At 37.7% G+C, this 26779-nt stretch overlaps 1 protein-coding gene across 5 annotated transcripts; it reads left to right on the top strand.

The window, feature by feature from the left end:
• The first annotated feature begins 963 nt into the window (after nucleotides 1-963).
• On the top strand, nucleotides 964-24074 carry LOC133551614 (dixin-like). Of its 5 annotated transcripts, none has more exons than XM_061898534.1 (21): nucleotides 964-1205; nucleotides 1832-1958; nucleotides 5768-5893; nucleotides 5994-6225; nucleotides 6887-6991; nucleotides 10370-10464; nucleotides 10550-10659; nucleotides 15442-15525; nucleotides 15799-15852; nucleotides 15926-15976; nucleotides 16051-16155; nucleotides 16226-16279; nucleotides 19788-19859; nucleotides 19934-20005; nucleotides 20080-20145; nucleotides 20575-20721; nucleotides 20812-20869; nucleotides 20944-21040; nucleotides 22816-22924; nucleotides 23028-23107; nucleotides 23191-24074. In XM_061898534.1, the coding sequence occupies exons 1-21, from the start codon at nucleotides 1143-1145 to the stop codon at nucleotides 23198-23200; spliced, it is 1917 nt and encodes a 638-aa protein (XP_061754518.1). In that variant the 5' UTR covers nucleotides 964-1142; the 3' UTR covers nucleotides 23201-24074. The 5 variants fall into 5 exon arrangements, with proteins under 5 accessions (XP_061754518.1, XP_061754521.1, XP_061754519.1 ...); XM_061898537.1 differs by having other exon boundaries at nucleotides 1829-1958; nucleotides 10376-10464; nucleotides 10580-10659; XM_061898535.1 differs by having other exon boundaries at nucleotides 1829-1958; nucleotides 10376-10464.
• Nucleotides 24075-26779: the final 2705 nt, after the last annotated feature.

The raw sequence follows: 26779 nt of genomic DNA, 5'->3' as shown, positions 1-26779 counted from the left end.
GTTACACTGAGGGTTGTGATATAAACAACTTTAACACTCTTACTAATATGCGCCACACTGTAAACCCACACCAAACAAGAATGACAAACACATTTCGGGAGAACATCCGCACTGTAACACAACATAAACCCAACAGAACAAATTCCCAGAATCCCACGCATCCCGACCTCTTCCGGGCTACATTATACATGCCCACTACCAAACTACATAGATGGCATACTGTAATATGATTTTGATATTTTTTTGTCTTGATTGATGTCCTGCAGTCATGGGTTCAATCCAAGGCTCAGGATCTTTCTGTGTGGAGTTTGCATGTTCTCCCCGTGAATGCGTGGGTTCCCTCCGGGTTCTCCGGCTTCCTCCCACTTCCAAAAACATGCACCTGGGAATAGGTTGATTGGCCCTAGTGTGTGAATGTGAGTGTGAATGTTGTCTATCTGCGATGAGGTGGCGACTTGTCCAAGGTGTACCCTGCCTTCTGCCCGATTGTAGCTGAGATAGGCGCTAGCGCCCCCCGCGACCCCAAAAGGGAATAAGCGGTAGAAAATGGATGGATGGATGATTGAAAATGAACACCATTGACTTGACTGATGAACATTATCACATCATTCATTCAGAAAATATAAATAACGACAAATAAAGATAGAATACTATTAACCGCAACATGTAAGTGTAAAACCTTATGATTTGTATATTTTCAGAATGTGCTTCTTCTATTTTTAAACACAGAAAACAATCTGAAGGTGTCTTTATTTTTAAGTTATCGTGCAGGGATTTTACCAGTCCGGCCCACTTGGGAGTAGATTTTTCTCCATGTGGCCCCTGATCTAAAATGAGTTTGACACCCCTGTTTTAAATGTTTCTTCATCAAATAAAACGGGGCTCTGTTGATACCGGAAGTGGTCACTCACACGTCTTGTTCTGAAAGCACCAACCGGAACTAAAACTGCACAGAAGCATTCACTTGACTCCGGTGTCGGCGCTTGACTAACGGCTGTCGCTTCCTCCTCCTGTCCATCATATGATGTTTTGACGTTTTGAAATCCGCGACGGAGTTTGATTAGCTTACCTTGTTACTCGCAGACAAGCACCATGAAACAACATTACAGTTGCTAGCAGGCTGGCTTCCATTGGTTGTCCAGATGATCGCCTCACTTTCTCGAGGAAGTTTGCTGGATGAAGTGCTGCACAGAGGCTTCAACGAGGTAGTTATTTGCTTCCTCTTTTTATCATGTTTCGCTATAGAAAACCACATACACAATTGTCGGCGAGGATAAAAAACCGAATGAGACAGCTTAATGTGATAGCAATGTATGTTGTATATGATGGTATAACAAGCTAACCACAACTGGACATGCAGCTAGCTTGTTTTCAAACATAAACACATTGGCTTAAGTAGTTTATTTTATTTGGATTTCGCTCGCTAAATAGGTCACAAAAATAAGCTTTACTAAACACATTAAGTAATAACTACACTGTTAGTATACTAAATCTGATGGTGTATGAGTGGGTCTGTGACTGTGTATCCTGGACAACGGTATAGGTCACGTGAGTGGATAGGCGTCGTAAAAGATGGAATGAACATCCTCAGATTTTTACTACCAATATAATATACCAGTAATATTGACTATACAACCTCAAAATGTTCTATTTCACTGAATATTAGTTGTTGGGATGCAAGTGGGCTGACCCGGCCTCAATCCCCCTTTGTCCCTGCATAATAAACAAAGGGGTTGGTTTGTTTTGCATTGTCTCAGCTTTTTGTGTACATTTCTTGATTAAAATTGTTTAAATATGTATGTTTACGTGTGTTTTTGGAAAAATCCAGCAGCAACTGGCCACCTATGTTTCTTGGGTGAACTCACAGTTGAAGAGGAAACCTGGACTGAGGCCCATCACTGACCTCAGACAAGATCTGCAGGATGGAGTTGTTCTATTACAACTAATAGAGATAGTTGGTAAGTAAATGTACAATGTATTATATGTTGCATTAGGTTTATTGGTCCGTACAGATGGATAAAAGAAGTTAAATGCTAATTTTAGAATATAGAGATTTGATTTGTGAAAATGCAAATGTAATGTACTTGCAAAGATTCCCCCATTAGGTATACATAAACATTATAAACTGATATAATAGAATAACATTGTTGAAAGAGTAATTTTGCCAACTAAGATTGTTGTATTATGTATTTATTAACATGTATGTTGTATTGTTGTATTATGTATTTATTAACAAAGATTGTTTGATATGTATTTATTAATGTGTATGTATTTTGCAGTGTGTTGTTACTGTTCCTCACCAAACCTTTTTTTATGGAGGTGAATTTGTGTCTTTACTACAGACGTTTTTTCGGACACTCTATTTATGTACCGATAACTGAATTATTTGTTTTTGAATTTTGTGAACACATTTTTTTTGGACTATTTAATTGAATAAAAATTGTGTATCTAAAATTTCAGATTGTTGAAATACAGCGTATTTATTGTAAGTACCCGTGTCACATAGCTGCAAACTTGACACCTCACTGGCTGCTTCTGAGACAGGATCGATTGATTCATCTGTGAAGTGGGTCTTGAGTTTTGACCCAACAAATATTTATGCACTGAATTAGTTTACACTGAATTTTTTTTACACGGAATGTTATACACACTGAATTCCAAAAAACTGAATATCAAAAACACACATTTTTATTGAATGAAATTGTTAGCTTAATTTTATGTAAAAAAAAAACAAAACCAAAAAAAACAAAACACAAAAAAATCAGTTACATAATTTCATTGTCCAAAAAAAGCTTTTGTAATAAAGACACAAGTAAACTTCCATAGTTTTCACATAAAGAAGCTGTTTGCAACTTTTACGCACCCAGTACTTTCCGCATTTGACTAGATACATTCACCTCTGCCGCTATTTATTTTGTAATTGTTTGTAGACATCCATCCATCCATTTCTACCTCTTTTTCTTTTCGGGATCGCGGGGGGGGGGGGGGGGGGGGGGTGCTGAAGCCTATCTCAGCTGCAAGTTAAATTGTCAAGAGTAAGCCTACAACCTCCAATGACCAACAGGGGGCGACTGTACACTTGCAAAAATAAGTCATCCTGTCCTAAAGTAAGTAAGTAAGTACATTTTATTGATAAAGCGCTTTTCACAGATATAATCACAAAGCGCTGTACAAAACATAGGTGAAGTAAAACAACAATTCAATTAAAATAACAGGGGCAACATCATACAAAACATAAAAAGTGGATTAAAATTATAGTTAAAAGGTGCACTAAAAGATTTAGTAAAAAGAGAAGTTTTCAAATGTTTCTTAAAAGTGTCAGCACAGACAAGATCATGGAGGGACTGGTGGAGTTGTTCCAAAGTCTGGGTGATATAGCCTGCAATGCCAGGTCTCCACTGGTTTTAAAACGAGATTTAGAAGACCCTGGCCTGAAGACCGGAGGCTGCGCCCTGAAGAGTAGGGGTATAACAAGTCAGTGATGTACTGAGGGGTCTCACCATACAACGCACGGAAAGTCAGGACTAAAATCTTAAACTCAATGCGGAATTTGACTGGAAGCCAATGAAAACTGTAAAAATGGGGGTGATATGGGCTATTCTGGGTGCACTGGTCAAAAGTATTGCAGCTGCATTTTGTACCCTCTGAATTTCCTTTAGCGTTGACTTCTTGAAAATAGTGAAGAGAGAATTGCAACAGTCAATACAAGATGAAATGAACGCGTGAATGATCATTTCGAGATCCAATTTTGACATCAAATTTGTCACTTTAGAATTATTTCTGAGGTGATAAAAACGGTTTTTGGTCAGTCGACGACAGTGACCCTCCAAAGACATTAAGTGATCAAACACAACCCCAAGGTTTCTGAGGCTGCTTTTAACAGACGCACCCAGAGCACCAAGGGAGTTGTTGATCAGGGGAGCAACTTTTTATCGGGAGCAACTATCCGAGTTTCCATTTTGTTAGAATTTATCTGGAGGAAATTTGAGGACAACCAGTTTTTGATACAGGATATATATGCATTCCAAGAACTCAGATAAAATGTGAAACTCTGAATATTGAAGGAGTATAACGGTTGAATATCATCCGCATAGAAATAATAAGAAACATTTTTGACACTACTGATCAACCTCCCAAGCGGCATCAAGTACAACAAAAATAAAACGGGTCCCAGAACAGAACCCTGGGCCACACAATATGACAGGTTGGATACATTGGACATTACATCATTAAAAGAAAACTTATAAAGTTATTCCATTTATATAAGAAGTAAACCACTGGAGAACAGCACCAGAAAACCCCATCTCAGATTTGAGGTGATCTATAAGTATACTGTGATCCACAGTATGAAAGGCAAATGTCAAATCGAATGACACCCAAACTGTAGCAACCAGAGTCACCTCTCTGGAAACTTTCAAAAGAGCAGTTTCTGTGGAATTATATGACCTAAAGCCAGATACCTATTCATCATAAAAATCATGCTTTTCCAAAAATGAAGCTAGCTGCTTAGCTACCACTTTTTCAGTGATTTTTGACATGAAGGGGAGTTTTGAAATGGGCCGGTAATTTATAGGCTCCACTGGATCAAGATGAGGTTTTTTAAGAATGAGATCTACCACAGCATGTTTAAAAAGGCTGGTAGGTCCTGGGTTTGATCCCCGGGTTTGGGGTCTTTCTGTGTGGAGTGTGCATATTCTCCCCGTGACTGTCTGGGTTCCCACGGGTACTCTGGCTTCCTCCCACCTCCAAAGACATGCACCTGGGGATAGGTTGATTGGCAACACTAAATAGGCCCGAGTGTGTGAATGTGAGTGAGAATGTTGTCTGTCTATCTGTGTTGTCCGTGCGATTAACGTGTACCCCGCCTTCCGCCCGAGTGCAGCTGGGATAGGTTCTAGCACCTCCACGACCCTGAGTGGGACAAGCGGTAGAAAATGGATGAATGTCCTAAATAATAAATAAAAAACTTATAGCCAACTTCATTAAGAGTCAATGTTTGCCCTTGTAGTAATTAAATTGCAAGCACTTCCATTTGAACATATTTTAAAATATTAATTTACAGGAAAACTATGAATAAAACATGGCTTGGATTTCTGCATTGCCTTTAACATTTACAAAAATTATGATGTCAGCTTAAGCACATTATTTCCAAGTTTGATAACCACAATGAAGCTGGTGTGTTTTTTTCAGCTTTACAATACTTAGTTAGACATTTACAAAGCATTTGAGAAGACATACAAATAAAATGCTAGTGATTAAACAACACAAAATTAACATAATTACAGTTACAGAAAAATATGTATCCCTTTTATTTATATTTTATTAGTATTATCACTTTTTCAACCATCAATAAAGAACAATAACAGTCTAAATTATAACTTGACAACCACACTGTAGCCATTACCCACCACATGTAAGAAAAAACCTTATTTTAAAATAGTTAAAACAAATTTATATAAGGAATCCAGTATTTCAAGATGTGAATCATTATCTAATATAAATGCAGTTTTTTTCACTGATGTCATCTCAATAGCATGTACTTTAACTAATTGTATAACTTCAAATAGTGGCTTTTCAAATCAGCCCCTGGTATCCCTGCAGTTGAGTCAATAAATGCTCACGGAACTTTTGGGTGAATGCAGTAAAAATAAGTTAAAACTGTGCTGATGAGAATATGTAATGAATATTGCATTCTAATCTGTTGCATCCTATTGTTTCGTCTACAAATGTTTTTTCTCCCCCCCTCAATTTTTTTTCTATCTGACAGCCGGGGAGCTGCTTGATGGTGTTTACTTGGCTCCTCAGAGCAAAGACGAATGCAGGAAGAATGTGGAGCAAGTGTTGCAGTTCATTTCCTCCAGACACATACGCATGCCGCACATTTCAGCAAGAGGTCTTTAATTTTTGAGCCATCTAAAAATAATTTGCTTCACTGTAAACATACTGTAGGATGTTGCAAAGATTGTTCATACATTAACATGTTCTTTCTGCAGACATTGTCGAAGGCAACCTGAAACCAGTGATGAGGGTTATTCTGGCACTGGCTGCCCACTTCAAGCCCTCAGCCAATCACAGGGGTGCTTCAGGAAGTGGACGGTGCTTGACAGCAGGTCCATCCAGCCACAACCCCTTGTCCACTGTGGCGCTTGCACAAGGTGCTGCTGCTACGCTGGCATCAGCTCAATATGACGCCTCACTGCCTGCAGGCACCTCACGCATTCACAGGTACAGTGGTTGGCAGTATAACACATCAGATGTATTGTTACATTAAAAATATTGTGTTTTTGTTGCCCTCTGGTGTAGAACGGCACTGCATTCTACTGAGAGGCAAATTATTTGCCACTTGCCAATGTTTAACATTTATTTCTACAAATTCCATTAGTTTTTTACTTATTCCCTAGTTATTTACTTATTTTTAGCCATTGACTTTACATCATAATCTTTATCATGAATAATAATATTTAGCAAATTCTAATTTTAAAATATAAAAATTTAGAAAATATTTATTCAAATAAGATATTTCGGTTCTCCCCATGTAGAAAATCTTATTTAAAGATTTTGCAACATCTCGGGGATGCTTAATTTAAGAATTTTTAGAATAAAATACTTATCTCTAGCAAAAAAGTCCTGCTAATTTCTAGATATACAAATCTTACTTTAGGATGTATTGTCAAGTAAAATCAACTACCTTCATGGACAGATAATTTCACTAGTTTTTAGTATTGTTTCGCATAAAATCCAGTCTTTTTATCTTACATTTTGTCAGCTCTTTTTTGCAGTGTAATATTTTGGTTATCATAATTAGCTGATAAAATTAGAAACAGAGCAGAGCTTTTATACTGTAGGCTACAAGCAAAATAATGCACATATTATGATATATTTTCAGTGGCTGGAGGTCTGAAGTGGAAAAGAGCGTTTGTGTTCGTGCATTGGTGAAGCAGTATGAGAGGGGAACCCCAGAAGAGCAGGACAACAACGCACAAACAACTTGGTAATTTAAAATCTTTCATTTTAATTATTTAAAAGCTTATTTAATGTGGTGATTCAAATTCAAAAGCACACACTATAAACATTTGTATGTGCAACAACCCATTTGAACACCTTGGAGTTTTTGCTTCTAATTTGAATTTAGGTTTTAATATTTTTATCCCTCTCTGAGCATTTTAAATTGCAGATTGGATTAATTTGAACATCAAAACTTCAGCGCTTAACTTGCCTGCAGCACTCTGTTAAATGCTGCATGTAAAAGTGCAAATCTGCTTACCGAGAGACACAAATAGCGCTCGTTTACTGATTTAGTGCTGTTGCAGCACTAACGTTTCCTCTTGTAAACATTTCTGCGATGCTGATTTGCAAGTTTTCCAACATGTTTAACATCCATACAGATGTAAAAAGACGTTCATGAAACTGAATACAAAAAAAATACTTAGCATTTGAAGATGCCTGACAGACACAACGGAAAGCAGGGGCGTAAGAATGAGTTTACCATTGGAGGCAGCCGGGTACACATATCGGAACCCTGACAGATAAATATAACCTAACCCAAAATTTTACATAAGAGTGGAAATAATTACATGTTTAAAAGCTTTTTTTTTTAAAAAACAATTCAACATCAGTCCTCACCTGTTTTCCTTTATTTTCTTTTTTTTTTAGTCAATATAATGTTTAATGATAATGATCTTATTACTCACCCCCGTAAAGTTCTCCTTTGTACTCATAACTTTTCCCTGACTATTACAGTTCCTCTCATTGTTGAAATTGTTTAAATATTGTTTAAATACTTTTAAGGCTGTTGTCTTTAAATAGACAAAGATTCATTCAACAATTTGAATCGGAGGGCTGTGATTCGACTATCAACCTCACAGTCGAATTGTCTGATATTAAACCTCCCTCTCCGCTGTGTGGTAGGGAGGCGAGTTATACAGGGGCCTCCACATAGAGCAGGTGTGTTCAGAGATAAATTGATTGCGTTCATCATCATGCTTTCTTTAAATATTAGAACAATAGATAAATTGATTTTAGAGAGTAAGAAAGAAGTATTTGTTTCACTTGTCACTCCAACTTTCTCAGAGAGGTAGCTGCTTCCTTGTGTGACGTTACATCTCTAAAATCAGCTGGCTTGTTTTGGCCTCCCAACATTTCTTATACAAAATCTGTGACTGCAAACAAGAATATTTTACCAATAACGTTGGGAGGATGTTTCTACTGTACATGGGTGACCTGATTGAGTTTTTTCAGGACACTACGCAGTCAGACACGGAGCTTGCCGTGACATCACGTGCCTCTGGTTGGCCGAATTCTGATGTCGAACCTGGTGTAACTCGGCCCAGAGGTGTAGATCTCCTCTTGAAAAAGTTAATGATCCTTGCCCACTTTAAAGTATTGAAACTTTGTTACAACTTTTACCGGTACTTCCTCAATTTAGTCAAGTTTGATGTCCTCTTGGTGCTGCACGCCAGAGCAGAGGACCTCACACACTGTGGTTTAGCCTTTCTTCAAGGTGGAAAAAGTTGCAATTAAGATCTTGGTTTCGTTCATTTTAATGAAAGACTATATTTCTTTGGAATATTCAAATAAGTGCAGGATCACATCCATGCGACGTTACTGAGTCACCATTCAGTATACACTACTAAATAACGCATGTGTTTATCTCTCTTAAAAAACACCACAAATTAGATTATTCGACTGATCGTTGACGTTGTGCAAAATTTAACAAATCAGACTCAATTATGAAAATCTTTAGTGGAAGACAGCCCTACTTATTTCACTAATGAATTTATGACCTCACCTGAGCTTTCTTTTTTCAGTCCCTCCACTTTTTATTGTTTCAACTGCCTCACTACTCTCGCAGGTTATCACTCTCCTGATAAGAAATATTTAACTAAATACCTAATATAATCTCTTACATTATGAAAAACGGTCAAGTACGATTAGTTGTGTTAAAAAAATTCCAGTTTTGACATTATGTGGAAATGTTAGGAATGCTCTTTGTAGCAGAGGTTGTGACCTCAAAAGGCAGAAGACATAAGGCAGCGTGCAATGAGAGTTGATTATTTAAAACTTAAACATTTTTGTGCTTCAATAAATAATTTTCAGCTAAATATCCCCCTGGTTCCTAGAAAATGTGAAGGGTTTTGCTGATTAATACACTGTAACTTGGGGGTGCTTTATAGATATTTTGGGAAATTTTGGAAGCGTTATGGTTGTTTTGTCAGTACTGTATGTACTGTTTAAGTAGTCAAAGTTTTCCCTAAAATGATTGTTGACCTTGATGGTTTAACACCCCTCATATTTTAGTAACCATTATTATTATAGTCTTCTCAAGAGCCAATTTATAGACATGGACCTGTAAGAGTAGTCAGTATCCACTGAAAATAACTCCACACACAGCTTGTAGTGTCTAAATAGCTGGCAACACATTGTGTGAGTCTTGCCTACAGTCAAGCATGGTGTCTGTAGCTTCATGATTCATGAATGACCTAAGGCTGCGTGAGTGCCGCTGACAAAGGGTAGCTGCGATTTTTTGAGTGAAACACAAATTACAGCATGCACTGTGACATTCTCGAGCAGTGCGTGATCCCCTTCCTCAGGAAAACTAGGCAGCATGGCGGTGTTTCTGGCATGATAAGAACTTACCAAATTTTGCCCGTGGTAAATCTGATAATACGCCATCTTGAACTTTTCCACACCCAGTGAACAGTAGACTGCATTCTCTGACTTATTTACAATTGTGTCATGCCCGATAAAGCATATGACATGTTCGTAACGTACCCAAGGAGTGGGCTTGTGTGCAAAGGCAGATGATAGAAAAAAGAACTAACCATTCATTATACTTTCTAGTCACATGCTGTTCGCCCATGATTATTTTTTCATTCGCATCATATTGAGAGGTGTGATAAATACTAGGATTACCTAGCCCTTGACGAATATGATTCAGAGTTTCTACAGCAACAATAATAAACATTGTTTACAAATTTAATACATCTTCAACTCACCTTTACTATATTTGCAATAGAGGTTGAATGTTGAATATAGCTCTTTTTTTGAATTTTATTAGATTGTGCAGGTATAACAAAAGTTATGTGTAAGAGCAGTTAAGACATCAATGCTTTAGCAAGATATGCTGTAGCAACACATGGCCACCTAGCTTAGAGGCAGAGGGCGTGTGTGTCTGAGTTGAGGGAAAAGGACAAACTATCATGAGTGCGATGGAACACAGCACATATCAAAGAGTCTGGAGTGCATGATGGGGGCGACGCAGATTAAATGGTAAGAGCTGACAATCTATACTGCTTGTATTTTGGTGTGCTTTTGCTTTTTTCTAAAGAACAAATATAAATAAACTAACCATGCTTTTTTCCCTTTCGAGTCTCAGCTCAACAAGTCCGGTACCATCTCCAAGAGCCCTAACCAGCAGTCCGGCAGACACACCGCAAGAAGATTACACACAATCTGAGGGCAGAGGTGAGGTTTACTTTTAGCATTGACATGGGTATATTGAGATTTGTACATCATCTATAGGACAATGCTTGTGTTTCTTTGTGGGCAGCATTGGGAGATTCATCTAATGCTGTTGCGGAGACAACATGGGAGGATTCCATCAGTGAAACTTTGGAGAAGGATGTGGAAGAGACGCGTAAAATGGTTTGCACTTTGCAGGTACACAATGTTTTTTACCTTCAATTTGTGTTTGAACTACAATTAATTACAAATTAATTAATGACACTACATATTCTTTGTATGCAAAAAGTTCGCTGTTTGTTTTTTTGTCGTCTTTATAGTCTTTCAGTGGTTTTAATTACCTTTACTATGACCGATACTCTGTTTTATCAAAATTAGCACAACATGCGGGTCTGCCGAGCAGTGACAGTTATCTGCAAAACTGAATTTAACTGAGTTTTAAAAACTACAGGATAAAGTATAGAGCGCTCCAGAGAAAAAAACTGTTAACAATTTTTACAACGAACAATCTGATGCCTGCTGAGAAGAAGGGAGAGTGACTCGCTGGAGGGGGAGAATGGAACTTAGCGAGGAGTAAGCAGAAAAGCCTTTAGAGAAGAGTTTTTCCAAGTGTGACACAGCAAGCCTGTCTTCCCCCTCAAAATATTTTTTCTTGCACATAAAGGGTTTAGCCCAAAAATCTATTTATTTGCATCTAGGTTTGAAACATCCATCCATCCATTTCTACCGCTTATTCCTTTTGGGGTCACGGGGGGCGCTGGTGCCTATCTTAGCTACAATCGGGCGGAAGGCGGTGTACACCCTGGACAAGTCGCCACCTCATCGCAGGGCCAACACAGATAGACAGACAACATTCACACTCACATTCACACACTAGGGCCAATTTAGTGTTGCCAATCAACCTATCCCCAGGTGCATGTCTTTGGAAGTGGGATAAAGCTGGAGTACCCGGAGGGAACCCACGCAGTCACGGGGAGGACATGCAAACTCCACACAGAAAGATCCCGAGCCCAGGATTGAACCCAGGACTACTCAGGACCTTCGTATTGCCCGGTTTGAAAAATGTTTTTCCTTAAGTTCCTGTGACACACTTTGAAAAGTCTTGCGTTAGTAAGAAGTTATTTCATTTAGGAAAAAGTACTGCGCAAAAATATAATGATGCAATCTGTTTGGAATAATATAATACAGAATAATATTTACTGTATTATTCAGGGGTGTGTTTTTGTTTTTATTGAGGAGAGGGCATCTTGTAACTGTGACTATACACTATATGAATATAAAAAGTATACAAATCTCTTTACACAATTAGCAAAGGCTATTGTGTTTTATTATTATATTATTTACTAACAAAGTTATGCATAACTTGCTTTGAGAAAAGATGTCAAGGTGACAAGCAGATGTTTAGATATGTATTTTTGGTAACCAAAAAATGTTGTAAAATTAATTAATAATATTAAAGTTTAAAAAATATGAAATGGCGTGCAACTCATGTTGTCTGATAAAACTGAAAGAAAATAATTGTTGCTGTCAAATATTTTTTTTTATCAGATTAATCACACTTTTCAAATTGGATTAATCATGATTAATAACAGGTTATTACTCACTTGCGTAATTCAAATTACCCCCCCCAAAAAAAGCTTAATATTTGGACTAATGCAATTTTATTGTCAAGATTCCATACAAAATTATAAAAAAAAATGTTTTGCTGGAATGCACATCATTTATTTGCATTGACCTTATTACAACCCACACCGCCGTTTAGGTTATCCATTCATGGTTATGGTAGTGAAGTGAATTATATTTATATATCACTTTACATAATGAAACCAATTATGGCTGATGGGTTATACTTGTATAGCGCTTTTCTACCTTCAAAGTACTCAAAGCGCTTTGACACCATTTCCACAATCACCTATTCACACACACATTCACACACTGATGGCAGGACCTGCCATGCAAGGCCCTAACCACAACCCATTAGGAGCAAAGGTAAAGTGTCTTGCTTGAAGGACACCTCGGATGTGACTAGGATGGCGGAGGCAGGGGATCAAACCAGGAACCCTCAGGTTGCTGGCACGGCCACTCTCCATCTTATCTACATCTTTAAGCTACATTTAAACCAAAGTGGGTGGGACTGGGACCAGGTGGTTAATTGTCTTGCCCAAGGACACAAAGGTAGTGAATAAGATGGCGGAAGTGGGGATTGAACCTCGAATCCTGAAGTTGCTGGCACTGCTGCTCTACCAACTGAGCCACGCTGCCGGTAAAGGAGCATGTACGGTCAAAATAAATTTGACTTATTTTATATTTACATAATGATTGCTGTCTATCTGTTTTGGCCCTGTGATGAGGTGGCGACTTGTCCAGGGTGTACCTCGCCTTCCGGCCGAATGCAGCTGAGATAGGCTTCAGCATCCCCCGCTACTCCGAAAGTGACAAGCGGTAGAAAATGAATGGATGGATGGATGCAATCATTTTTTATTGATTAATCACGAGTTAGCGGGCTATTTTTTGTAACCTAACATCTAGCCACAAAGGGCTGTAATGAGGCACATTATTTCCAGCCTTTCGCAGGCCACATAAAAAGATGTGATGGGCCAGATCCCCCGGGACTTGTTTGATACATGTAGTGTACTGTTTTGTTGAATATGTTATTTGTTTGTGAAATTTTTTGTTTAAAATATTTTATTGTAACAGAAATGAAGGCCTCTCCACAAATGACCACCTTACCCTTAAAGGTCCTGCATGTCTGGCTCAAAATGTAAATTTTTAAAGCCAAAGAAAACTAAAGAAACACCCCAACCGAGCATATAAGAGGTTTAAGATGTAATAATATAAATATACATTTTTTTCAAAATTACAAATTGATTCGAATAAAAATGATAATTGTTCCGGATAAGATGAATAGCGTTCATGGCTGTCAATCATGTCTGTCTCATACTCACGCACATATATAAGAAGCAACCAAAACAAACAACTAGACAAAAAGATCAAATAAAACTAGAGTAAATATTGGATTTCCTTTTAAGTGGTGGAGAGATATTCGAGAACAAAACAATATACAAACGGATGCAGTGAGCACTGCACGGAGCAGGTTGGAATAAAGTTAAAGTTAAAGTACCAATGATTGTCACACATACTGGATGTGACGAAATTATTCTCTGCATTTGACCCATCACCCTTGATCACCCCCTGGGAGGTGAGGGGAGCAGTGGGCAGCAGCGGTGCCGCGCCCGGGAATCATTTATGGTGATTTAACCCCCAATTCCTACCCTTAATGCTGAGTGCCAAGCAGGGAGGTAATGGGTCCCATTTTTTTATAGTCTTTCGTATGACTCGGCCGGGATTTGAACTCATGACCTACCACTAAGCCACTGAGTAGGTATAATGTAGTATAATGCAATACATTCAAAGGTTGCCGCCATCTAGAACTACGTTTACACTGCAGGCCAAAGTGGACCAAATCAGATTTTTTCAAACTAACTGTCATTTCATTTCAAGTAAAACGTGATCTTTATCAGACCAGTATAAACTCACACAGGCTCCAATGTGGCCCTCGTGTGGCTTCAACGTCACTGGTATGCACAGTTTGATAAAGTGAAAACAAAGGAAGTTGAGCAGATTCTGTAAATAAACAAGGAAGTCGCTGTAAGAAAACATGGACGCCACAGATCAGTGTCTTAGTGGGTTTGTGCTGTGGCTGTTGTGTACAGGAAGTAGGCAGATAATGGAAAACAACTGCAAGAGGAGGAAGAAGAGAACTGTAAAAAGGAAAGTGATCGTGTTGCACACATGAGTGATGTAGCTCGAATAAAGATGACGTAAAAGTCGCTAACTGGTCAGATTATGAACGGATTCAGACTACCTCCTGATGTGGCTCAAATCTGATGTGAAAATATCAGTTTTAAACCAATTCGGTTTAAAGTGGGGAAAAAAAAATATCTGATCTGTGTCAAAATCAGATTTGGTGTTCAGTGTAAACCAAAACTTGGAAGTAGGGATGATGTTTGAAAACCGGTTGTCCCGATGCTTCGATAAGAAAAGAACCGATTCCATGGATTCAAATCCCTTTTTAAGAACAGGTTCCCATTATTGAAGCCTTCCAAGTTGGAAGTCACGTGACCCATAGCAAACAGTACATTTTATTAGATACCTGGTAATATCTCCAGTTAAGTAAATTAAAAACTTTGGCTGGTATATAAAGAAAATATACTCCTACCTTTCTGATGTTTGAAATTAAAATCTCATTAGATGACCATGCAGGTGTACCTAATGTATTGGCTGTTATGCTCTCAACCAAGGGTGTCAAACTTGTTTTCACTGAGAACCACATCACAGTTATGGCTGCCCTCAGAGAGCCTTGTGTAACTGCAGAATGTATGAATATACATGTATATGGACTCACCTCCTGATATTATTATACAATTGCCTATGCATTTCCATCCATCCACCCATCCTCTACCCCTTGTCCCTTGGATTATTATATATTTTTTTACATACACTGAAAACATTTATTAGATTTTTGCAGTAAAAACTGGCAGTTTAGTCGCCACAATTTTTCTGTAAAATGTATGGTGTTTTTTAAGGTATTATACTGTAAATGGAAAAATTGTTAAATTCTTCATATGTCAAGCAGATATTTAATGTTATTGTTTTGTTTTTTTGTTTTTGTTTAACAAACAAAAAGTTTGAAATGATAATGTTATATTCTTTGTAGAATATCTTTGTAGATAATATCTAAGTTTAAAATATATGCAATTGCATGTAATACATCTCTTTTATTCTGTCAAAATGGAAAGAACAAATAGATTTAGTAAGAAAACATAATGTAACTTATTCATGCATGTTATTGTTTAAAGGCTTTCGCTGGCCACATTAAATGATGTGGTGGTCCATACCGGGCCCCAGGGCCTCGAGTTTGACACTTGTGTTCTATACAGTATCGCCACTTGACCATTTTATGTCCTTTTCGTCTTTAAGGCCCTGCTGCTACGTGGCTCTCTGCCAGAGGACGAGCAAGATCTGTCTTTGACTGCGGATGAAAGTCACCCTGAGCAGGAGCTGGTACACATACTTGCCTGCTGTGCATTTTACTTTTCTGTTGTCCTTATTTTATCCTATTTTCTGTCTTATTTGAACCTATTTTCTGTCTGTCTCTCTTCTCGTTCTCGTCTCCTTTCGAACCCTAGCTCTTTGTGCGCCACATAGATCACATTTCTTTTTCTTGACACGATGTGTGTGTGTGTCTCTGCTGCTATGTGTGTGTGCGCTGGAGGGTGACTCCGATATCAGTTTCTGTGCATTCTAACACTCATTTCTTGTTGGGTCTTTTTCCAGGTAGTCATCCGAAGCCGTTTGGATCAGAGCATGGAAGAGGCTCGAGAATTAAAGGTATTTGCTGTACTATATACATTTGTATTACCTAGATGCCATACTCTGATCAACATTTCATTCTCTGCTTTAGAGGGATTTGTTGCGCTGTAAGCAAGACATGAGAAACTTACAAGGAGTCAGAGTAAGATACTTACAGACATTAGTAGTTGAATTACCTGTTGACCTGTTTTAAACAAACACTTCTTAATCAACAAGGAGGCCCAGCAGCAGAGACTGTGCACTCAGGAGGCATTGATCCTTCAGCTTAAGCAAGAACTTCTACGAGCCAGCATGACTAAAGATGAACTTAACAATCAAAAGGTAGAAAATACACAATCATCATATTCATTTTACTTTCTGATTGTAAGTATCGAAATGCTGTTTTCCCAAGACCGAGCTACAATGGAAACTGGAGGAATGTACTCGACTGTGGAGTGACTGCAAGGTACGATTTTGAAAACCTTTTATTTACATGCAATATTTCCAACGGCCAGCAGGAACTAACATCACTGATATACCAATGGTGTTAAACTGGTTTTCACTTAGGGCCACATCACAGTTATGGCTGCCCTAAGAGGGATCGCTTGTAACCATGCATAATGTATCAATTTAATGTGTATGGATTCACATCATGATATTATTATACAATTACCTATGCATTTGATTATTATATTTTCATATACACTGTAAAAAAGATAAATAGTTTTTGCAGTGAAAACTGGCAGCTCTTTCACCACAATTTTACCGTAAAATTGATGGTGGTTTTCACTGCATATTACTGTAAATGGAAAAACTGTGAAATTCTGACAACATACCTGGCTTTTTCTTTACCGTTAAAATATATTGTCATTTTTTCAGTGTTAAATTTGATGGTTACCTCGCTTTAAAATCATAGGTACAGCAAATAGTTATTATTATTTGTATTTAACCAACACAAAGTTTGAAATATATGATGGTGTTATATTATTTGTATTGTTAGATAATATTTAAGTTGAAAAGATAAACAATTGCATGCAAACATGTATATAACGTAATATATTTATGAATATTGTTTAATGTTTTCCCAAAGGGCTACATCAGTAACAAAAAATATTGTTGAAGCTGACCTAAATTATGCTTAATCAATTCTATTTTTTTTTTGATAAAAAAAGAAAAAACATTTTTGACAAGATGTAACTGGAAAAAGTAAATGTGTTGATTAAGCAAGGAAAAATCTTAGCAAAAACAAAATGTATTCACACTCAATTCCTCAAAACAACAGCAAGTAAAATGAGCATGTTCAAAAATGTAAGATAGCAGACTGACATATGTTTACATAACCACAGCACTGGGTGGGGTGAAATATGTTGAGAAAAGCAAGGCACTGATCCAAAAACTGTTTGTTTGTACAATGTGAGCAATCGCATGAGTTAAACCAGTGGTCCCCAAACTACGGCCCGCGGGCCAGATACGGGCCACTCTCGTCCACTATCTGACCCAAATTAGAAAAATAAAATAAATAACTTAACATTCAAAAAGCCGGCTGCCAGCATTTTTAAACAGTCCCGCAGAAGGTTTTAAAGATAGTATAGTCGTCAATAAATTAGAACTATATCTAATGGACAGCTGCTTAAAGAAATGGATCTGTAATATTAGCTATTATCGACCATGAGTGTAAAATCTAATTCAGTGCATGGATTCAATACCATTCAGACAGCCTTTCCCATCCTCGTCTAAGTAATAAAAAATAAAAAAAAACACAGAAAGTTAATATATAGTATGTGGTTTTAAACCATACAACTTGCCCACTGAATTATGTGGACATTATAAAAAATGTCTACACACCACACTCAATTCAAAACATTTAAATCTAGTACAAGCCATGATGGGTAAATATGCAAAACAGTCCCCACACTTCAACATGTACAAACCCCGTTTCCATATGAGTTGGGAAATTGTGTTAGATGTAAAAATCAACGGAATACAATGATTTGCAAATCATTTTCAACCCATATTCAATTGAATGCACTACAAAGACAAGATATTTGATGTTCAATCTCATAAACTTTATTTTTTTTTGCAAATGATAAACTTAGAATTTCATGGCTGCAACACGTGCCAAAGTAGTTGGGAAAGGGCATTTTCACCACTGTGTTACATCACATTTTCTTTTAAGAACACTCAATAAACGGTTGGGAACTGAGGAAAATAATTGTTGAAGCTTTGAAAGTGGAATTATTTACCCTTCTTGCTTGATGTACAGCTTAAGTTGTTCAACAGTCCAGGGTCTCGTTGTCTTATTTTACGCTTCATAATGCGCCATACATTTTCGATGGGAGACATGTCTGGACTGCAGGCGGGCCAGGAAAGTACCTGCACTCTTTTACTATGGAGCCACGCTGTTGTAACACGTGACTTGGCATTGTTTTGCTTAAATAAGCAAATAAGCGTCCATGATAACATTGCTTGGATTGCTTGGATGACAACATATGTTGCTCCAAAACCTGTATGGACCATTCAGCATTAATGGTGCCTTCACAGATGTGTAAGTTACCCATGCCTTGGGCACTAATACACCCCCATACCATCACAGACGCTGGCTTTTGAACTTTGCGCCTATAACAATCCGGATGGTTATGTTACTCTTTGTTCCGGAGGACACCACGTCCACAGTTTCCAAATATAATTTGAAATGTGGCCTCACCAGACCACAGAGCACTTTTCCACTTTGCATCAGTCCATCTTAGATGAGCTCGGGACCAGCAAAGCTGGCGGCGTTCCTAGGTGTTGTTGATAAATGGCTTTCGCTTTGCATAATATAGTTTTAACTTGCACTTACAGATGTAGCGACCAACTGTAGTTACTGACAGTGGTTTTCTGAAGTGTTCCTGAGCCCATGTGGTGATATCCTTTACCCACTGATGTCGGTTTTTGATGCAGTACCGCCTGAGGGATCAAAGGTCCGTAATATCATCGCTTACGTGTAGGGATTTCTCCAGATTCTCTGAACCTTTTAATGATTTTACAGACTGTAGACGGTAAAATCCCTAAATTCCTTGCAATAACTCGTTGAGAAATGTTGTTCTGAAACTGTTCGACAATTTGATCACAAATTGGTGACCCTCGCCCCATCCTTGTTTGTGAATTACTTAACATTTCATGGAAGCTGCTTTTATACCCAATCATGGCACCCACCTGTTCCCAATTAGCCTGCACACCTGTGGGATGTTCCAAATAAGTGTTTGATGAACATTCCTCAACTTTATCAGTATTTATTGCCACCTTTCCCAACTTCTTTGTCACGTGTTGCTGGCATCAAATTGTAAAGTTAATGATTATTTGCAAAACAAAAAGTTTTATCAGTTTGAACATCAAATGTGTTGTCTTTGGATCATATTCAACTGAATATGGGTTGAAAAGGATTTGCAAATCATTGGATTCTGTTTGTATTTACATCTAACACAATTTCCCAACTCATATGGAAACAGGGTTTGTATAATGCATTTTAGCTGCCTGGTATTTCTGATTGATTACAAAACTTTTATGGAGTTTGTCAGAGAAGTCAAGAAGGTAGGACTGGTTCACATACTCTGAATATCCAATGTTTTGTCATTTGTACTTCATACTGTACTGATGTGCGTTGTGAATGTGGTGTTGTTCAGTCTGTTAACTAAATGTTGTTGTAAAATGCTTAAATAACTGTGTATATTTATATATATATATATATATATATATATATATATATATATATATATATATATAAGAATATATATATATATATATATATATATATATATATATATATATATATATATATATATATATATATATATATATATATATATATATATATATATATATATATATCCTTAGCTGTCTTTTTGTGTTGCAATTAAATGTGCCAAACATCAAGCTTTGAAATTAGTCCGCTTTACCAAACTTGATCATTCTTTGTATTTCCCCAATTTGTGAAGAGGGAAGTTGGACAGAAGGATAGACTTGTGCAACAACTCAAACAAAAGCTTGAAGAGAGCCAAAAACAGCAGGTATGTCTGTTTATTTAAATATACAGGCAACATTTGGTCCAGTTTATAGTCTCATCTTTTGTTATATATGGCAGAATGAATTGCAGAAACAGATGCACCACAGTAACAGTATGATGCAAGAACTAATGAATAGAGATCTTCAACAGGTGACATTAATTGTCCATGCTCCTGTTTTGAATTTGAATTATTACACACTTACTCGAGAAATTTTATCTTTCAGATTTCCCCACTCGCTGATAACAATGGCTACTATTACCCCGGAAACCCTTCTCCCTCCATATCAAGTGTAAGTGTTGTGTTTTTTAATGGTTTAATCCAAATTTCTCAGGTTATGCTAATTAGCCAGAGGGCTTGTTAGCTTTGTTTTATCTTCCTGAATAACGTTCACACACACATCTAGTATTCTCTTACGTGCGACTTACGCAGGCACTAGAACACCAAATTTTGTGTACAGAATTTGCAGAACATGTCATGTAGAGTTTTAGAAAATAATCAGTACACTCACAGGTGTCAGCATTAGGTAGAACTATTCATTGAATGAGTTTAATGAAAGATTCATACAATAAAAAGTGTTTTTCCAACCCTTCGTATGATACGCCACATTAGTGATAAATACATTGTTCATTCAATAATGCTGTAACACTGTCAATCAAAACTGAGCCTTCTTTGTAAGGGTTATAAATTATTAGATATTTTGTCTGTGTTTTTTTTGCAGGCAGAGGAGGTACAGCTGCTCCGAGATGCACTTAGAAGTTTGAGGAATGACTTCAGGGTTCACGACCCACAGCACCACACTTTAGACACCCTGGAGCAAGGCATCGTGTCACTCATAGACAGACTGCATGATCATCAGTCACACAGGGTGGGTTCATTTTCTGAATTTTTAAAGGGGTTAAAAAAAGTGTGTTTTTGTTGTGGTTCTTATTCTTTAGCATTTGGCTTTATATTGCAGGCAAGAGGGAAATCTCCCAAACGCAAAGGACTGAACAGTGACTCTGACTCTTGGCCAAGTAAGCTGTCCTCCTTAAAACATTCACACAAACTACAGGTATGTGTGAGTTATTTTTGTTTTGTTTTATTGCAGACGTCTGTCAGTCTAAAAGCACCACCACCTTCTCCACTAAGATCCTCTACTTCACTGGGAGATCCCCCACACCTTGCATGATAAACATACCCAAAAAGTAGGAATAGTTTGTAATGTCTACATCAGTGGTCCCCAACCTTTTTGTATATAATTTTTTTAATTAAATTTTATTTTTTTGTCATGAAAAAGGGAGTTTTTTGGGGTTGGTGCACTAATTGTAAGTGTATCTTGTGTTTTTATGTTGATTTAATAAAAATAAAAAAATTAAACATAATAATAATAATTAATAAAACATTCTTCTATGGCCCGGTACCAATCGAGCCGCTCCTCGGTACAGGGCCGCGGTTCGATTGGTACCAGTGGTTAGGGACCACTGGTCTACATTATCTCAATACTTGGGGGATAATGAATTACAGAAAGGTAGGGCTGTCTTCAAGTACTTGAAGATTTGACCATTTGATTCAAGTGGTCAGATTTGACTATCAACCTCGCAGTCAAATCGTCTGATATTGAACCCCCTCACCCTTCCCTGGGAAGAAGGCGAGGTAAGTACTTACCGAGGCCCCCCCATGTACAGCCAGGGTGTCAGGAGGGAAAATAATGTCTTCTTTAAATATTAGTAAAATACTCTTGTGTATAGACAAATAGTTTTAGACAGTAGGAAATATTTCATATCTGCTTCCAATTTTGGCTGTCAGCAATCGCTGCTTTGTAGTCTCTTCCTGATGTGACGTCACATAAACAGCTGACTGTGTTTTGACCTACCACATTGCAAATCTATTTGTCTGCACACACTACTATTTTACTAAAAGTGTTGGTAGGATGTTTGTACATGATCGAAGCTTGTCTGGACGCCGTGCTTTCAGACACAAACCTCGCTGTGCCATAGCGCGCCTCTTACAAGATATTTAATTTGTCATTTGTTTTAAATAGTACAAAGAAATTTGTTTACAGGCAACTTGTCCAAAAAACAGAAATACAACATGAGGGCTGACTTTTGCCAAATGGGCTGCGTCCCGTAAAAGATGAGAAAGAGAAAGTCGAGATGAGGGAGAAAAAAAACAGCTCTCAAACTATGCTCCTGGATGCGATGAACTGCAGGACCAGGGAACAATAATTCTCAGCAATCACAAGCACATAAGGAAACATTAAGACATATAAACTCGAGACTTGCAATATTAGCAGGAGGTGTTGTAACATCGCAGGCAGCCAAAAAGCGGCGCAGCTCCGTGGTCAGCGTACCGCACTGGAGGGTGAAGCGGCAAAGGCATGGGGTAAGGGGTGCATGTTTGTCCATAAGCCTGGGACACACACTTGTGCCTCATTTAGCAGAGTAACATTGCAATAAGACTATGGAGACATCGAGCTCTTGCCCTGCGGGTGTAGCGCTCCTTTTGCAAAGTGAATGTTTCTTCCACTAGTTCACTTATGGAAACTTTGTTACGACTTATACTTCCTCTATTTAAGTCAAGTTTTTATGTAGACTTGGTGCTCCTCCAGAGCGAGAACATCACAAACTGTACTTCATCCTTTTTTTGAAGTGAAAAAATTTGCAAACCAGGTCTTAGTTTTGTTTACTTTAATGAAAGACTATATTCCTTTTATACTTATTTTCAATCAACTTGGAATATACACATTTAAGTGCTAGCGCACATCCATGTGATGTGACTGACAGCTTCTGACCAGTTATTATACACTACTACATATTATCATCTGTTTATTTCTCGTACAAAAAAACATTGATTCGGCCATTGTCGACTTTGGGTAAAATCTAACAAATCAGACTCGACTATGAAAATCCTTAGCTGAAGACAGCCCTACAGTAAGGTTAATATGAGAATGAGAGTGCGATGATTGCCGACATTATTACAGGCTGGGAGAGGTGACTCTGAAAGATGTAAAGGCAGCTGTGGATCAGGAAGGAAACTTCAGGTACCACTTTAAGGCCCTGGACCCTGAATTTGGTACTGTAAAAGAAGAGGTAAGAGAAAAAAGTCACCAGTATAAAAGAACAGAAGTTATCAATAGAATTGTTAATTTGGAGCTGTCAATGCCACTGCATCTCCTCGTGTGTGTGAGAGCAGGTTTTCTTAGATGGTGCGATTGTTCCTGGCTGGGAAGGCAAAATTGTGGCCTGGGTGGAGGAAGACCGCTGTAAAGAAAGGTGACAATATTTGCATGACCCTCCTAATAATTTTACCTTTTGCCTTGCTGTCTGATTTAAACTGTTTTATTTTACATACGCAGACCCTCATAGTGAATAAACAACAGCTCAACTAGACAATTTGAGGATCTGATCTACTGGAATCTACTGGATTTGATCAGATCATATAGAAGTCAGTGCCTTGCCTCGATGTGCTTGATATTGCCAGGCCTTATCTAGATAAGACTAAAAACACCAACAAAACTAACGTTTAGTAATGTTTACTCCTGCAAAGTGTCATTAGAAGTGTCATATGGCGTACTGTTTTTTTATCCCTTAGCATTATGGATTTGTCAGTATTATCGATCATAGCAGTGACATCACTTACATTATATTGTCATCTTATGGAAATTTTCTGCATCCTTTTCTGTAAAAATAAATACTGTAATGTCATCTTCATTAAAAACGTAGATGAACAGTGCTGTGCACTTTAGAATTGCTACAGACAAATACTGGACTTAGTAGTATCTAGTTTTGTAGTCTTTTTACACTTTGCTGGTTTGTACATTACACTTTTTATGAGATTGAAATGCTACCTTTCATAATGATGCTGTGATATGAATTTGTGACATAGAAAGCATCTAGGACCTAGCTGAGTAATTAGGTATCCCGATATTTATTGTGTGTATGTGTGTGCATGCGTGCGTGCGTGCGCGCATGCGCTCAGTTTTCTTGTTCATTGTCAGACCGACCACACACATGCTTTCCATTTGGGATTATTGTTTTACCCTTTCCTAACAAGCCAACAGAAATATGCATCATGTCATGTTTTGTACTTTGTTGGACGCCACAACTGCCTGTAAAATGTACAGTTTGTTTATTTTTGTATATTCTATCTATGGAAACAGTTAGTTTAGAAATAAGTGGGTGGTCTATGTGTAATGTGTGATAGACTTGGACTGCAAAATAAAACCTAACGATTGTTAAATTTCTGTGTTTGTTTGGATACTTGTTTTGGGCTTCACGGTGGAAGAGGGGTTAGTGCGTCTGCCTCACAATACGAAGGTCTTGAGTAGTCAGGGTTCAATCCCGGTCTCGGGATCTTTTCTGTGTGGAGTTTGCATGTCCTCCCCGTGAATGCGTGGGTTCCCTCCAGGTACTCCGGCTTCCTCCCACTTCCAAAGACATGCACCTGGGGATAGGTTTGATTGGCAACACTAAATTGGCCCTAGTGTGTGAATGTGAGTGACAATGTTGTCTATCGGTGTTGGCCCTGCGATGAGGTAGCGACTTGTCCAGGGTGTACTCTGCCTTCCGCCCAATTGTAGCTGAAATAGGCACCAGCGCCCCCCGCGACTCCAAGGGGAATAAGCGGTAGAAATGGATGGATGTTTGGATAAATACATGTAGATGAGAACATTAGAGGCAACCGTTGTGGTAATCTAAAAGTTGTGGAAAACATGATAAACACAATAAAAAAAATCCCTTTTTAAAAAAAAGTATTATTAAAAGCTATTTCTATCCAAGAAAAACCTCACAGTTTGCTCAAACGTCAACATTGTTGCATTTCACAGAAAACTAGCACTTAGCAAACAAAAGCAAGATAAAATGTTCAGAAAAAGTGAAAAAAAAAAAGCAATAAAAATGTAGGTTGTTAAAGTTAAAGCACCACTGATAGTCACACACACGCAAGATGTGGTGAAATTACCCTCTGAATTTGACCCATCCCCTTGTTCCACCCCTTGTGAGGTGAGAGGGGCAGTGAGCAGCAGCGGTGGCCGCGCTCGGGAATCATTTTGGTGATTTAACCCCCAATTCCAACCCTTGATGCTGAGTGTCAAGCGGGGAGACCAATATTTTGTTATTATAGGCCACGGGTGTCAAATTCCTTTTCATTAAGGGCCACATCACAGTTATGGCTGCCATCAGAGGGCCGTTTATAACATGCGTTTAATTATTATATATTTTTTAAATACACTGTCAATTAAATCAGTAAAAAACTAACAACTCAGTCACCAGAATTTTACTGTAAAATTTAGTGTTTTTTTTATAACGTACTACGGTAATTGGAAAAATAGTAACACTGTTTTTTAGGAGAAAAAAAAACATAACGTTTAGTCACCAGACTTTTCCTGTAAAATGTAGGATGTTTTTTTTTTCTTACATATTACTGTAAATGGAAAAAAAAACTTCCGCTGTTTTTTTTTTACCCCTGGCAACTGAGCCATTTTCACTTTACTGTAAAAAATATGGTACTGTTTTTTACATTTACAGTAATACACTAAAAACCACAACCATAGATTTTATGGTTTAAAACTGTTCGCTCAGTTGACAGAATTTCACTGTAAAAAACATTAGTAGTTCTTTCAATTTACTATAACAGGCTTTAAAAACCACTGTATATTTTAATGTACACTCTTTTTTCTATTTTACAGTGTACAACTTGATAACTTGTTTTGAAATTATAGGTCAAAAAATATTGAAGTATTTATTTTTATTTTGACAAAAAATTGTTTGGAAAATATGATAATATTTATTACATTATTTTTATAATATTACATTTTAAAAGGTATGCAATTTTATGCAGTACATACATACATTTCTGTCAAAATGAAAAGAACAGAAGTATTTAGTAAAAAAATATAAAGTATGTATGAATGTTGTCATTCATAAAGGTCATTGTAATCTCAGGGCATTCAATCAATCCAAACTGGAATCTTTGGTTTGTCTTAGAAGATTTTTCACCTCTCATCCGAGTAGGCTTTGTTCATGATGAGGCGAAATGTCTTTTTTAAGACAAACTAAACAGCCTAGTTGCGATCGATTGAATGACCTGAGAAAATATTAAGTACATTACTGACATCATTTCCAAGCGTCATACTTGCCAACCTTGAGACCTCCGATTTTGGGAGGTGGGGTGTGGGGGCATGGTCGGGGTGGGAAGCAGGCGTGGTTTGGGCGGGGGGCGTGGTTAAGAGGGGACGAGTATAACTCACCAACTCGAGTATTTTATATATATTACATATATATATAAATATATATATGTATGAAATACTTGACTTTCAATGAATTCTAGCTATATATTTTTTATTATATACATAAATAAAAGAAATAGTTGAATTTCAGACGGCACCTATCAAATACACAGTAATAAAAACACAGTTGTTTCAATAACTGTACTGTGCTTGCTGGTTATTAAAAAAAAAAAACACTTACCTTTCACTATTTGAGTAGCCTTTGTTTTGCCATTTGCGTACTGGCGAGAGTCACTTGCCGTCAGGTGCACAACACCACGTAAATCGTTGGCCAATCAAAAAGCAACCCCATAACGCTATAACCAACATTTACCAGGAGATGGCAACAGACAACATAGAATCACTCTATTACAGACGGCGTTGCAATGGCTGTAACTTCCTCGTTCTTCTGATTCGTCTCCTTGTGTGTGCAGTTTTTTTTATAAAAAATCCGTAGATGTTATAACGTGATTGGGCAGGCAAGCTGTTTATATAACAGGAAAGCGGACGTGAAAACAGGCTGTCCCATGCATTCATGTCCGCATTGGGCTGGAGGGGGCGTGAATTTCGGGAGATTTCCGGGAGAAAATTTCTTCTGGGAGGTTTTCCGGAGAGGCGCTGAATTTCGGGAGTCTCCCGGAAAATCCGGAAGGGTTGGCAAATATGGCAAGCATTCACG

Source organism: Nerophis ophidion, linkage group LG04, assembly GCF_033978795.1.
Source record: "Nerophis ophidion isolate RoL-2023_Sa linkage group LG04, RoL_Noph_v1.0, whole genome shotgun sequence".
NCBI classification, from domain to species: domain Eukaryota; kingdom Metazoa; phylum Chordata; class Actinopteri; order Syngnathiformes; family Syngnathidae; genus Nerophis; species Nerophis ophidion.
Note: the sequence above shows the minus strand (reverse complement) of the source record. Positions and strands in the feature narration are given on the sequence as shown.

Excerpts from the sequence above, each read along its gene's own strand:
- LOC133551614 (XM_061898533.1), top strand. The coding sequence starts at position 1,143 with ATGATCGCCTCACTTTCTCGAGGAAGTTTGCTGGATGAAGTGCTGCAC. Across the intron at positions 1,959-5,767 it reads ACAACTAATAGAGATAGTTG|CCGGGGAGCTGCTTGATGGT; the intron begins GTAAGTAAATGT and ends TCTATCTGACAG. Across the intron at positions 19,860-19,933 it reads AAGAGAGCCAAAAACAGCAG|AATGAATTGCAGAAACAGAT; the intron begins GTATGTCTGTTT and ends TATATATGGCAG.